Raw genomic sequence first — 14,243 nt, 5'->3', positions numbered from 1 at the left:
TGTTCAGCGCATAGGAAAAGAAGGAGATGGTGATGCTAAGGATTAGCGCATAAACAAAAGGGTGGGTGTATTGCAATTTTAATTGTTCTTAGGGAATATTACCTTGCAGCTCTGGTTGGACTCTGATGAGTGAATTCTCTGCGGCTTTTTCCTTGGCTGTTTCTTCTTCTTCCTGTGACCACTTCATGTGGTCCCTGCAAGGGGGAGGGGGGATTGCAAGGGGAGGGGGGGAAAGGATGCCTTTTATTTTTAAAAGCTTCCAGAGTCTTTTCTTTTCTCCCCTTAAGCACCACATGTAATCAAATGCATTGTATATTCTAGATTCCATTAGCTGCTCTCCACCTCACCCCTCGCTTCACTCTCCCGGGTCTTTAAAGTAGGCCTTGATGCCCTCTGGAGCTCCTGCCATTCTTATGCTTCATTCTTATGCTTGTGGAGAGTTCCAGCAGACTCTGCACTGAAAAACTCCTTGTACTGCCTTCTCCTCACAGTCCACGGCAGCATTCGAATGCCTCTGTGGTGTGTGTCACCTTTTCGTTATAGGACATTCCGCAGCCTTCTCCCTCTGCCCGTTCTGGAGCAAGCGCCGGCGTAAAGTTTGTCCTTTCGGAAACACGCCATCTCTCCCAAACACAAGCCCATGAGCTCGTGATAGGGTCTGTGCCGTTTGATTCCCGTGTAATAAGGGCTCATTATCTCCTAAAATGACACACGTTGCATGTCATGTGCCAGCTGCGCTATGCGGCCGCCATTCCGCCACAGATTTGTAGTTATCAAAACATGGTCGCCTGGCGAGTCAAAGCATGACATACAGATATGTACAGAAATATACTTAGTAAAGGTGTGGGTAATCCGATAGAGGAATGTCGCAGCTGGTTTTGTTTCTGAAGAAATACTTGTAATTGCTCCCATGTGTTGCTAGACCACTAAACACAACCCAAAACAGCAACCAGAGGTGAGCTGCAGGGAGCTTTTAATTATAGAGCGCAACAGATGGATTTGAGTGGGATAAAGATTTAAATCTCCCTATGTCAAATAATGGTGTTCTAATGTTAGCCAGGCCTCAGTAAAGGATTGGAGCCGCGGCCACGCCACAGTATTGTGCCAAAACAAGAGTGGAAAAACGCTGAGCAACACGAACTATTCCCTAGGAATTTCAGTGCCAAAAATTCAAAAGGGGCTGATGACTTAATGGCTAGGTCCTAAGGCATGCCACAGAAGCAAGTAAGAAATATAAACAACCTCAGATATGCAGATGACACAACCTTGATGGCAGAAAGTGAGGAGGAATTAAAGAACCTTTTAATGAGGGTGAAAGAGGAGAGCGCAAAATATGGTCTGAAGCTCTACATAAAAAAAACGGAGATCATGGCCACTGGGCCCATCACCTCCTGGCAAATAGAAAGGGAAGAAATGGAGGCAGTGAGAGATTTTACTTTCTTGGGCTCCATGATTACTGCAGATGGTGACAGCAGCCACGAAATTAAATGACGCCTGCTCCTTGGGAGAAAGGCGATGGCAAACCTAGACAGCATCTTAAAAAGCAGAGACATCACCTTGCCATCAGAGGTCCGTATAGTTAAAGCTATGGTTTTCCCAGCAGTGATGTATGGAAGTGAGAGCAGGGGCTGATGGGAGTTGAAGTCCGACGGTATCTGGAGGTCTGCAACCTGCCCATCCCTGACTTAGGAGGAGCACAGAGCCAAACTGCTTGCCTGGAAGTAGGGAAATGAGTCCCATACAACTTGCTTCACTCATCCCAACCTAACAAGAGCATCAAGGTCTTCCACAAGGTAGGAAGAAGGAAGTAAGGGCTCATCTCCTATTATGGTATGGATACGCCCCTATCTGGACAGGGATAGCCTAACTACTGTTGTCTATGCTCTGGTAACCTCAAGGTTAGATTACTTCAATGGGTTATACACAGGGCCGGATTTAGGTTTGATGAGTCCCTAAGCTACTGAAGGTAGTGGGGCCCTTTATATGTCCAGATGTCCTTTATATGTTCAATTGTCACTGTTTTTTGTATTGAATATATGCTATACGGCAATTTATAGACCTAATAGGTATCTAAAGCCATTAGCACATAACAAAATATGTTATTTTATCAAAGTAATTGTTGAAGTGAAATACAATTAAGAAGTATATTAATAGTGAAATACAATTAAGAAATATATTAATAGTGAAATAATTATTAAGCTCTAACTTAAAATGATTTTTTTATTCATAACAAACTTAATAATGCAAACACATTGGCATTTGGCAATAACAAAAGATCCTTTAGAAACACAATTTACAAAGATTCATAATTTGGGGGGGGGGCAAAGGTTGGTATATAAATTCAATTAATAATAATAAGAATCTCAACCTCCTGCTACTAGTACATCCATCATTTATTTCATAACATGGCTCTACCTCATGTTCTATTTTTAAAAATTAATGGAACATGGATGGTAGCCATTCTTGTGATGGTGAAACAAGTGCCCACTCAAATTTCCTGGAATTGGTAAACAGATATATATCTCATATGAGGGCAGGGCAGATATCCAAGGTATCCAATTAATTTCTGAAAACATTGAGATAATTATTTTGACCGACCACTGGATATCAGTTGGTCTGTCTCTCTAAATTAACAGACAAAGATTAAAACACTTTCCATTTGCATGTAAGGTTTCTCTCTTCTGCTGGCTATGGATTCCGGCCTCTGAATGGCAGGAAAGCATTCAGCCTCTGTGTTTAGATTCTCAAAATAAATAAATAAATAAATAAATCCCTACCTATATTTAAAAGACAAACCGATAACACAGTAGCAAATTGCATTAATCATACCACATGTTGTGATCAAAAACTTTATCTGGATCCAACAAAACTCGTGACCCAAGGGGAGCAACTGGTCGTTTGTTACTCTGGAACCGATGGGGCATCTTGCTGGTCTTCAGATGTGAAGCACAGAATCTTTTAACAAACAGCATTTCAGCGCAGCAGAAGCAAAATACCCTGAAAGCAAAATTAAACAGTATAGATTTCTTGCAAACTTAATTATTTCAGTTAACCTTAATAATTCCTGTCTCTTCCGTAGCAACACAAATATAGGTTGGTTTTCTCTATCTTTTCCTTTTACAGTTGTTGTTGTTGTTTAGAAGGAGCTGACCACTGAAATGCTAATGCATGTTTTGAGTTTGTTCTCTTTCCATCATGCAGCTAGATACTGGTGGAAAACCCAAGTAAAAAATCAGAAAGTTTAAAAAATGGTTAAGTTCCATTAAAGGGTGATTTCTCACACTTCAACCGTGTCCTGAGAATGGCAGCTGAGCTGAGCACCTCAACATGTCTAACAGTTGGGGGGTGGGGCAGGATCCAAACGGAGACTCTCCAGAGCGTCTGATAATCAACTGTATGGTGTTTCAGAGAACTCTCCTTCGTTGGGAGCTATGTACAAAACCCAATTAGTCTAATACTTAAGAGAGGGGCTGTGGGTGGCGCTGTGGTCTAAACCACTGAGCCTAGGGAAGGTGGGCGGCTCAAATCCCTGCGACAGGGTGAGCTCCTGTTGCTCGGTCCCAGCTCCTGCCAACTTAGCAGTTCAAAAGCACGCTAATGCAAGTAGATGAATAGGTACTGCTGCGGCAGGAAGGTAAACGGCGTTTCCGTGTGCTGCTCTGCTTTCGCCAGAAGCGGCTTAGTCATGCTGGCCACATGACCCGGAAAAAGTGTCTGCGGACAAGTGTCGGCGGAGCCGGTGTTGGTCCACAGACAACTTTCTGGGTCATGTGGCCAGCATGACTAAACTGCTTCTGGCACAACGGGACACTGTGATGGAAACCAGAGCACCTGAAAATGCCATTTACCTTCCCGCCACAGCAGTACCTATTTATCTACTTGCACTGGCGTACTTTCGAACTGCTAGGTTGGCAGGAGCTGGGACAGAGCAACGGGAGCTCACCCCATTTTGGCGTTTCAAACTACCGACCTTCCACCAAGAGACTCAGTGGTTTAGACCACAATGCCACCCGCATCCCTTCAACTTGCACTACTCCATGGGTAAAATCCAACGCTACTCATCTTTTCTAGAAATGCTTTTGATTCAGTGAAGGCATCTGTTAAGTTCAGGAGACAGGAGGGGATAGGGAATTTACCCCCCATTTCTTTTTCCTACTCCTGCTTCCAAAGCAACCTTCCATGCTGTTCTGAAGGGCTCTCAAATCCTATGGAACAGATTGGGAGGTGTGCGGGGTGAAGGCACAGAGGACTGCAAGAGGAAAGGGGAATTGCAGAAAAATAGGCTCCCTTTATGTCAGTAGAGGGTGGCTCAAAAGCCGTTCTGCAAATGTGACGGCTGCATTGGACTTCAGCCTGTGTGTTGTTAATAATAATAATAATAACATAGCTGTCAAGTGTCCCTTATTTGAAGGGACAGTCCCTTATTCCATTGCCATGTCCCGCTGCTTTCCCTTATTGATAGATGTCCCTTAAATGATGTCCCTTAAATTTCAAAGGAAGCAGCTCCTCTCCCTCCCTCCCTGCCGGCCAGGGAGGAGGGAGGCTCCAACTGTGTTGCTTGGCTGTGTTGCTCACCCAAGAAGAAGTCTAAGAACGGCTGGGGGGTGGAGTTTGCATGCCTTGTGTGTGGCTAGTTAATACAAGCTGAGGTTTTTTTTTGAATGTTGGATGCCATTTTGTTGCACGTGCTGCTGCAAACTTTGCAGTGCAAAGCCAGGCCGGGGAGCCATCTTAAGTTGAGGCTGCATAGGCCTTGTGGTGCATGTGATTCAGATTCTAGTCAGTTGAACCTCTGGTTACAAAGTTGGTTGGACAGTGTTCTTGAAGCTACCAGCATGAGTTTGACCAGACTGCAGGAGGACAGGAAGACTGGAGTGCCTGGAACAGGTGAGGCTGCAGGTCCCTTATTTTGGCTGCTGGTCCCTTATTTTCAAATCTGTAAGTTGACAGCTAATAATAATAATAATAATAATAATAATAATAATAATAATAATTTATTATTTATATCCCGCCCACCTGGCTGGGTTTCCCCAGCCATTCTGGGCGGCTTCCAACAAAACACTAAAATACAATAAACTATTAAACATTCCCTAAACAGGGCTGCCTTCAGATGTCTTCTAAAAGTTTGGTAGTTATTTTTCTCTTTGACATCTGGTGGGAGTGTGTTCCAAAGGGCGGGCGCCACTACCAAGAAGGCCCTCTGCCTGACTCCCTGTAACTTGGCTTCTTGCAGCAAGGGAACCGCCAGAAGGCCCTTGGCACTGGGCCTCATTGTCCAGGCTGAATGATGGAGGTGGAGACGCTCCTTCAGTGTTTTCCTAGGATTGTGGTCAATTGTTCTGTGATGTTTCAACAAACTTCCCCTAACCATTGGTGGGTTGGTACCACTTTAGCTAATGGGGCCTCCCGCTGCCACCGCTGCACAATTTCTGTTCTCATCCTGAAGGAAAGTACTATTTCTGGGTTAGCGGAGTCTGTAACCTGAAGCGCCTGTAACCCGAGGTACCACTGTATTTTTAAAAAACCTGACTGGATATAGATCTGGATATAGATAAAAACCTGACTGGATATAGATCTGTGTGACCCTCAGATTGGTAAAATACTTCCGCTTCCCACCTCCCTCCACCCCACCAGCACGACGCAGGAGCGTTAAGTGACCTTATGGAGATCCAGTCATGCCTCTGCAATTAATTGCCTTTCTATAACAAATGTCTCAATTACAATAGTGACTAATGAGAAATTTGCCTGGGAAGAAACAAAATGTGCATTACTAAGCATTTGCCAGAGACAAAGAGACATTCTGTGCATTCGGATTATTGTGCTTGTTTACTTTAATAAGAAGGTTTCTGGGGGGGTGGAGTGGGAGGGGGTTATGTTTCAATTGTTGCACCTTAAATATCTATATATATATATATCAAAACACTCATCGCTGGAGAAACATTCTGTTCCTGTGGCAATGCGTTGTTCCTCTGCTTGACTTTTCTTCTCCCACTCCAAAGGTTAAGTTTCTTCAAAGCCTTTCTTTCACTGCTCTTTTTCTGGTTCCAAACACTTGAGCAAAGTGGGCACAGCGGAAATGGCGTCCGTGCGCACACAGAGCCTGCAAAATTATATCGTGGATTTGTAAAAACGAAACAAAAGAAGGCTCAGTGCTTGGAAAGCACGTGCCTGAAATAATGTACAGCATTACCATAAAACTTCCACAATTTACATTCCTTAATGCTGTCCGACCAAAGTTGCCTCTTATGAAGTCGGCAGAGCTTTCGCATGTCATGAAACTGGAAATCTAGAGACTCTCTTCCCACCAAAAATCTCTGTGCTGTGACCATGATAATCTCCTCCCCTCTCAGTACAGTGGTACCTCGGCTTACATACGCTTCAGGTTACATACGCTTCAGGTTACAGACTCTGCTAACCCAGAAATAGTGCTTCAGGTTAAGAACTTTGCTGCAGGATGAGAACAGAAATCGTGCTCCGGCAGCACAGCGGCAGCAGGAGGCCCTATTAGCTAAAGTGGTGCTTCAGGTTAAGAACAGTTTCAGGTTAAGTACGGAGCTCCAGAACGAATTAAGTACTTAACCCGAGGTATCACGGTACCTGATGAACAAGTTTCATTTCTAACAACTGCCTACAGCCACAGTATTCGAAATTAGGCAGGCGCCAGGCGCGTTTCGCAACTACTGCGGGTCCAATTGCGACCATATGGAGATCTCTGGATGCTAGGTTGGCAACTGGGGAAAGCAAAATGTCATTTAGAGAAGGATCTGAAATATTTTCCTTACAGCTTGAATTATTTATATTCTGCAGTATTTGATGTTTTTATGTGTTGTAAACTGCTATGATTTGTTCTTTAAAATATTAAGCGGCATAGAAATGGAATTAATAATAATTGCAATGATGAAGATGGTGGTGGTGGTGGTGGTGATGATGATGATGATAATAATAATAATAATAATAATAATAATAATAATATCCCACCTGACATTTAGAAAACATCTGAAGGCAGCCCTGTTCAGGGAAGTTTTTAATTTGTGACATTTTGATGTATTTTTAATATTTGTTGGAAGCCGCCCAGAGTGGCTGGGGAAACCCAGCCAGATGGGCGGGGTACAAATAATACATTATTATTATTGTTGTTATTATTGAATTTCTAACACTGTAATTTCAGGGAAGTGTCAGTTCATCATAACCACGGGCTGTTTAGAAATACTTGACTGGTCTACAAATATGCCAATTCTTCATGCGGCCTATCGACAAGCAACCAAGCAAAAGGGACTGAACTCAAAGAATAAGTACCATTTCTGTATGCAGAAGATCTCAGGCACAAACTCTGTTAGGATTTTATGTAGCCGATGCTGGCTGGTGTGGTTGGTGTAAATCACATGAGATGTCTGAGAAAAGTGTGGGAACGGAAGACTGTCTTATCTCTTCTGTCTGAGAGTGTTATTAGACTGTACTTTCGCTTTTGCTGTATGCTTTCTGTTTCTGCCAAAGTTTGGAGGGCACAGATGTGCTTATGGATTCTCTGTATATACAGTGGTGCCTCGCAAGACGAAATTAATTCGTTCCGCAAGTCTCTTCGTCTTGCGATGCACGGTTTCCCATAGGAATGCATTGAAAATCAATTAATGCGTTCCTAGGGAAACCGCTTGCCAGGCTGGCGGTGCGGAGAAGGGCTTTTCTCCGCACCGCAAGCCTTCAGGACAGGTACAGGAACAGAGGGGAAGGCGCGCAGCGCTTTCCCTCTGTTCCCGGGGCTTGCGGTGGGAGGAGGGTTTTTCCTCCCCGCCGCCAACATTCAGAACAGCATTCTGAATGTTGGCGGTGGGAAGGAAAACCCTCCTCCCACCCCAAGTCTTCAGGAAAGCCATCCGATGCCGCGCGGCGGGAGGAGGCGTTTCCCCCCCCCCCCGCCCGGCATCGGAGCTTCGTTCCGATGCCGCGCGGCGGGAGGAGGCTTCCCCCCCCCCGGCCTGGCATCGGAGCTTCGTTCCGATGCCGCGCGGGGGGGGAGGAGGCGTTCCCCCCCCGCCCGGCATCGGAGCTTCGTTCCGATGCCGCGCGGCGGGAGGAGGTCCGAGGACAGTGGGGAAGACGCGCTGCGCTTCCCCGCTGTCCCGGAGATTTCCCTATGGGCTGTCGTCTTGCGAGGCAAGCCCATAGGGAAATTCGTTTTGCGAAGCGCCTCCAAAACGGAAAACCCTTTCGTCTAGCGGGTTTTCCGTCTTGCGAGGCGTTCGTCTTGCGCGGTACCACTGTATTATGAATAAAATGTAGTTTAGATCAACGGATGTCTCTTTTTTTCTCTCTCCAAAAAATTTATTGGTTTTCACAATATTATAAACAAACAAACAAACAAACAAACAAACAAACACACAAGAGAAACAAACATAAATCATAGCCTTATTGAAAATTACACTTATTAACTTTGTTAAGTGACTTCCTTGCTTCTCCTTGGTTGAATTTCATTGCATGTCCTTTTAACGGTTTTCCAAATCCAAATTCTTATGAAATTTAACTTAAACATTAACATCCTTAAATCTTCACCTTATGGAATTAAACATATTAATTCATCACTTAACATAAATAAAATCCTAAGCCAATTAAGTATCTGCAAGCTATTTTCAATTAATTTAACTTAAATTTAACTAGATAATCATTAAATTTATTCCACTCTTCCTGATACTCCTTCTCCTTCTAGTCGCGGACTCTTCCGGTTAGATCTATGGATGTCTCTATCTTCTTGCTGTGTGATGCCAGAATACTTGTATCGCAGATGGGCACTCCGGAGTGAAGGGACATGCCATTCCAGAGACGTGCCTACTGGGAGATGCTCGGAGGTACTGGGGGTCTGCTGTCCCCCCAGGAGCTTTTGCAAACAATCTCTGGCATCTCAGCTGATGGGGAAGACTTTATGCCTAGACCCCGGGGAGCCACTAGCACCCAACAGTAGAGTTGACCATACCCCTGATGCGCTGAGCAACCAGCTTTTGAGAGCCTCCGTTCTATTGTACCGCCACCAATGGCTTCCAAACACGAGCCAGATTTTTGTCTCTCCCTACCCCCCCTCTGCCACTTTCCACTCTCCCCCACCCCCCACCCATTCCAGAATAAGGCAGTGCCACCATGTTAGGTGGAAACTCTGACAGTGGGGGAATTAGCAGCAAAGCTGCCTGATGTGTATGTGGAGCCTTCAAATACACGGAGACTCAAGTCCAACAAAAGTTGCATTCCTGCTAAGAGCAATACTTGGAATAGCCCGGAAATATACTAACATGGAAACAAGCCCAGAGGAGAAAATTAGACAGATGGTCAAAATATCTGGCAGAAATAAGAGGAGGAAAATAGAGATTTTTCTGCTGGCTTGTAGCTTTACATGAGACATGCTTATCTAATAATTGTTAAAGCACGGCCATTTCGGAAGACCTCAAAAGACGGAGGAGTAAGCAGTCTCACTGACATTTGAAGGAAGGCTGTGGATTGGTTTTTTAAAAAAACAAAAAAACCCTGATATTGCACATCAGTGGCAAGTCGAATTATGCCAGAGTTGTACAAATAATGCAATCAAGATTATCTGTACTGCTTTGAACCTTGTTGACTCAAGCCAGACTCATTGGAACAAAATGTTTGTTGCTACCTGCCTCTCATACAATCTTTTTAGTGTGTCAGCCCAGCCTACTATGATACAGCTTAATTGCTAAAGAAATGACAGATCACTTGACTTTCAACAACATATTGCAAAACATGTTCATGTAGCCCTTTAATAGTAGGCCCAACAGCACCATCCTGAATAATCTACTGCTGAAGAAACTCCCAGGAGAGATTTGCCCAACACCTACTTTATTGACATTTTGATGCCATTTTGACACCTTTATTTCCCCCAAGCAATCGAGGGACAATTTTAGTCTTTTTTGTGGCCTTTTAAATTGATTACAGATTTTCAATACCTATTTTATGTGTTTCATAGATTCATCGAGTTGGAACAGCCTATGAGAATCATCAAGTTGGAAGGTGTTTCAGAGGCTCAGTGCGAGATCTGCAACTGCAGCATCCCTGGGAGATGACCGTCTGGTCTCTCCTCAAATACTTAACACAAGAACCTAGGAAGAGCTCTGCTGAATTAGGCCAATGGCCCACTTAGTACTCCATCCCATTCTCACGGTGGAGAATCAGATGCCTGTGGGAAACCTATAAGTAGAACTTGAGCATAACAGAATTCTGCCCACCAGCAATCCCCAGAAACTGGCGTTCAGAAGTGCCTTTGACAGTGGAGGTAGAATACAGTCACTGTGACTAGTAGCCATTACAAGTAGCTTCCAGTGATGGAGAGCTTAGCACATCCTGAGGGCATCTGCTCCATAGTCAAAGCTCTTACCAAAATGAATGTTATCCTAATGCTTAGCCAAGATCTGCTTTCCACCTATTAGCCATCGCCTTGCCCCCTGGAGCAACAGGGAACAAGTCTTCTCCATCTTTTACATGAGAGCAGTTTAGATATTTGAATGCAATGCAATACATGCCCCTCCTTAATCTTCTCTTCTCCAAGCTAAACATTCCCCATCACTTTCAGTTGCTCCTCAAAGGATTCCAAAACCTTCACTATTCTGGGGAGAGGTATAGCATATAGTTTACCAGACGTCCCCGGATTTACAAACTTGTCCCCAGACAAAAATCCGTCCCGGGAATGTCCCCGGTTTTCATTTAATGTCCCCAGATTTATATTTTAAGTGTTGTATTTTTATTAGTAGGGAATGAATGTTGCATGATTGGTTCAACGGCACAAGACACATCATATGGGGACTTCCGGCGAGGCAAAATGGCGGGCGCCACAGCAGCGAGCAGTTCCTGAAGCTAGCCAGAGCCAACTGCACCACCAGGCTGGCTCCGGGCTGCTAAGACTGCTGCTGCCACTGCCAAGGGGGGACCGGGGACGCCCAGCGCATCAACTGGGGGAACCGCTGACACACACACATCCTGCGACCCAAATCAAGCCGGGAGCGAGAGCACCTGGCCACCTGCCCAGCAGCGTTCCAGGGCCAGGAAAACCCAGGAGCTGATGCAGGGAGAAGGAGGAGAGAAGGAGAGGGAAGAGAGAGAAAGAGGAAGGAGAAAATAAGGGGAGCCCTGACCTTGCTGCGCCACTGCCACTGAGAAGGAGAGGTAGGAGAGCACCGGGAGCGCAAGGACATGTGAGCAGGCCAGGGTCCAGAGGAAGGCCATGCGACAAAGGAGACTACAGAAGAGAAGTTATTACTTCTTAATTTCTTTAAAAAATTAAAAAATAACTTTTTTACTCTTTTCAAAAAAAAGTGTGTCCCCGGATTCTTTGAAAAAAATCTGGTAACCTTAGTGTAGCATGTCGACCCTGTATAGCTAATGGTGAAAAAGCTTTCTCTGGATTTAATCCCTTGGTGTAGTTTTGACTCTTTTCGTCCCTGCTCGGGTGAAACATTTCCTATCCATGGTTAAAAGGCCTAGAAAGGCTACAATGGCACTCAAATATTTCATGGCACCAAATACACCACTGTTTTGGTGAGTTTCCTTCTTTGAATTTAATTACGGCTTCATTTTTAAAGCCAAGGGAGGAGGAAGGGCTGTTTGCAACCTAACCAGAAATCACCTTTTTTCGGTGGCCTTACCGGCAAAGCCAAAAAGTGTAGCCAAGAGCCCCACTCCTCTCATCTAACACTTTCCTGAGGGAAAAGCCATGTGCTACCTGATGTGCTCTGTGCACCTTTGGGAAGCAGCCCTAAATGGCACATGCTTTTCCAGCTAATAAGGCAGACTTCCTTGATGTCTCTAGAATATAGTAACAGAGCCTTTCGGATACCCAGGTTTCAAGAGTTTAGGACTTTATAATCAGAACCTTGCACTGAACCAGGAAACAAACTAGAAAGCAGCATAGACTCAGAAGAATCGGAAAGAGATGCAAATCCAGTTTAAAAATCTAATTGTTGTATTCTGACCCAGCTGAAGTTTCTAAACATTTTGAAGACCCAGCGCCACACAAATCAAAAAGGTAGCCACAGCGAAAGGCATTCACTCATTAGTGTGAGAGTAACTTTTGTCCTGCCATATATTTTTGAACTACAACTCCCATCATCCCTTGCCACTGACTACACCTGCTGGGGGGCATGGGAGTTGTAGTTCAGCAACCATCTGGAGCAGCCTTTCTCAACCTGTGGGTCCCCAGATGTTGAACTACAACTCCCATCACACCTAGCAAGCAAGGCCAGAGCTCAGGGATGATGGGAGTTGTAGTCCAACATCATCTGGGGACCCACAGACAAAGGTTCCCACAACTGACTTAGACATATCAAACTTGGCAGAAGTTCCTCACATCAGGCACAGGGCCTCCACCACCATTTTTCAACTAGCGTTTCCACTGAACCACAGAGACTCCCACATCCCTCTTACTCCGAAGGAAGCGAGCACACGTGGGAGCCTTTCAATCTCAAGTAGCTTTCCTTGGATCTGCAGAAGTCAACCCAGACGCTTCTATTTAAGGCATCTTTCACGCACTGCAAATGCCGACGCCAGTATTGTCAATTTCCCTTTTCTTTTTGAAATTAATTTTTATTTGATTTCACAAATATAGAATTATAATAATACAACCATACACATCCACAATTAAATATTCTTCCGAATCTCGGGACTTCCCACCTTCCCCTCCGTAGGTCCTATCTTAAACCTTTTCTACTGCATCTTTTTGAATAGTCCATTGCATCTTTTTCAATAGTCCACCAGACGCGGGGTTACGACTGCTCTCTTAGCTCGACTACCTTAAGACAGTCGGGCATTTAATTTTAGGGTTTTAATGTTTGTTTGTTTTCTCTGCCGGGTCAGCAGTTTTAACCAAAACGGGTTTTTGAAAGCAGGTAATATCTAATGCAACCTTGATTCCCACGAGGAGAAAAGAACTCACCTTCAGGGCGCTATATGCCATGCAGTGCCTAAACAAAAAAAAAAAAACAAAAAAAACCCAAAACACTTTTTGGACATTCTTATCCACGTGCTTCCTCGCGTCCAGTCGTTAAGTTATCAAATGTAATGATATTCCCAAAAAATAAGAAGAAATGTGCAGGGCGTGGGTATTAATAATGATGGTGATGATGATGCTGCAAGGTGCTGTCCTTAACACTTGCACGGCTCCTTCGTGCAACCTTCTCAACCCTCCGCTCCCGCGCTGCAAACCAGCAGCCGATCAAGCCGGAGAAACCCGAACCGCGCGCGGCCTCCCGCCCTTGCGCGCGCAGAGGGTTTCGGGAGCCGTAGTCCCCGAAACTCTCGCGCTCCGCTCCCCTCGGAGGTAGTTGATGGCGAGGGAAACTACGTTTCCCGCCGTGCATTGCGAAGAGGCGGAGACGGGGAAACGAAAGTGTCCCTGCCGAAGAAACAGGCCCGGTTTGGGAGGCGCGCGCGGTTTTAACTCCTGCGCCGTCCTGAGAGGTTTGTTGTTGTTCTGCGCGCGCGCGCTGGGTAGTCGGAGGCGCGCGAGGGCATAAAAAGAGGCTATATTATATATCTATATATTGTTTTAAAGTTGCTTTGTGCGAAACGGCAGCCTTTCCCGCTCGGAAGGTTTGCAATGGAGTCCTGTGCCTGTTGAGTCGATCACTAAGCCCCGCCTCGTGTGCCGTCGGGCTTACTCCCGAGTAAGTTCCTGCTGGGCGGAACTTGATCCTGGACGGTTGTCGGGCGGCATATTCCACACCGATAATGTAGAGATCCAGCGCATGCGGTTACATCCCTGACCCCCTTTGCTTGCATTCGCGGAGAAGCCCCAATGCGTTCCAGTGAGTCTTGACTCCCAAGTAAGTTTACGCGCGAGGATTGCACCTTCAGAACCGTAAACTGGGATTGCCTCGAGTCCGGGATTGAAAAGATGCCCCCCTCCCCTTCTCTATCCCGGTAATGTACGGAGAAAGAAGTGTTGGGGGCGAAATGCCACGTGAGCTCGCATTGCAATCGCTGGTTATGGACAGACAAGTGTAAACTATGGTTACCAGGTTTTTTTCAATGAATCCGGGGACCCCCCCTTTTTTTTTTTGGGAAGCTGAGTAGCAACAGGGAGGGACGGTGGTGGCACAGAGCCTAGGACTTGCCGATCAGAAGGTTGGCTGTTCGAATCCCTGCGACGGGATGGGTTCCTGTTGCTCGGTCCCTGCTCCTGCCAACCTAGCAGTTAGAAAGCACATCAAAGTGTAAGTAGATAAATAGGTACCATTCCAGTGGGAAGGTAA

At 45.4% G+C, this 14,243-nt stretch overlaps 2 protein-coding genes across 5 annotated transcripts in view; one reads left to right on the top strand and one right to left on the bottom strand.

Moving 5' to 3' along the window:
* The window catches only part of METTL8 (methyltransferase 8, tRNA N3-cytidine), a 46,239-nt gene extending 43,242 nt beyond the window's left edge, over window positions 1-2,997 (bottom strand). Inside the window, exons 1-2 of the mRNA XM_081182168.1 lie at window positions 2,830-2,997; window positions 103-194 (exon numbers count right to left, since the gene is read on the bottom strand). Of these exons, the coding sequence (XP_081038294.1) occupies window positions 103-194; window positions 2,830-2,972 (235 nt within the window). The 5' untranslated portion in view covers window positions 2,973-2,997. The remainder of the gene's footprint in view (window positions 1-102; window positions 195-2,829) is intronic.
* A 10,348-nt stretch (window positions 2,998-13,345) lies between these two features.
* DCAF17 (DDB1 and CUL4 associated factor 17) overlaps window positions 13,346-14,243 on the top strand; it is a 32,074-nt gene continuing 31,176 nt past the window's right edge. For 2 of the 4 annotated variants that reach the window (XM_081175911.1, XM_081175909.1), the window contains exon 1: window positions 13,357-13,814. The gene's annotated coding sequence lies outside the window, so the exon portion shown is untranslated. Of the gene's footprint in view, window positions 13,815-14,243 lie in introns of all 4 variants that reach the window. The other 2 variants (XM_081175912.1, XM_081175910.1) reach the window with 2 other exon arrangements.

Source organism: Podarcis bocagei (assembly GCF_964188305.1).
Source record: "Podarcis bocagei genome assembly, chromosome: 1".
NCBI lineage: Eukaryota > Metazoa > Chordata > Lepidosauria > Squamata > Lacertidae > Podarcis > Podarcis bocagei.
This window is presented reverse-complemented; position numbering and strand designations above follow the sequence as displayed.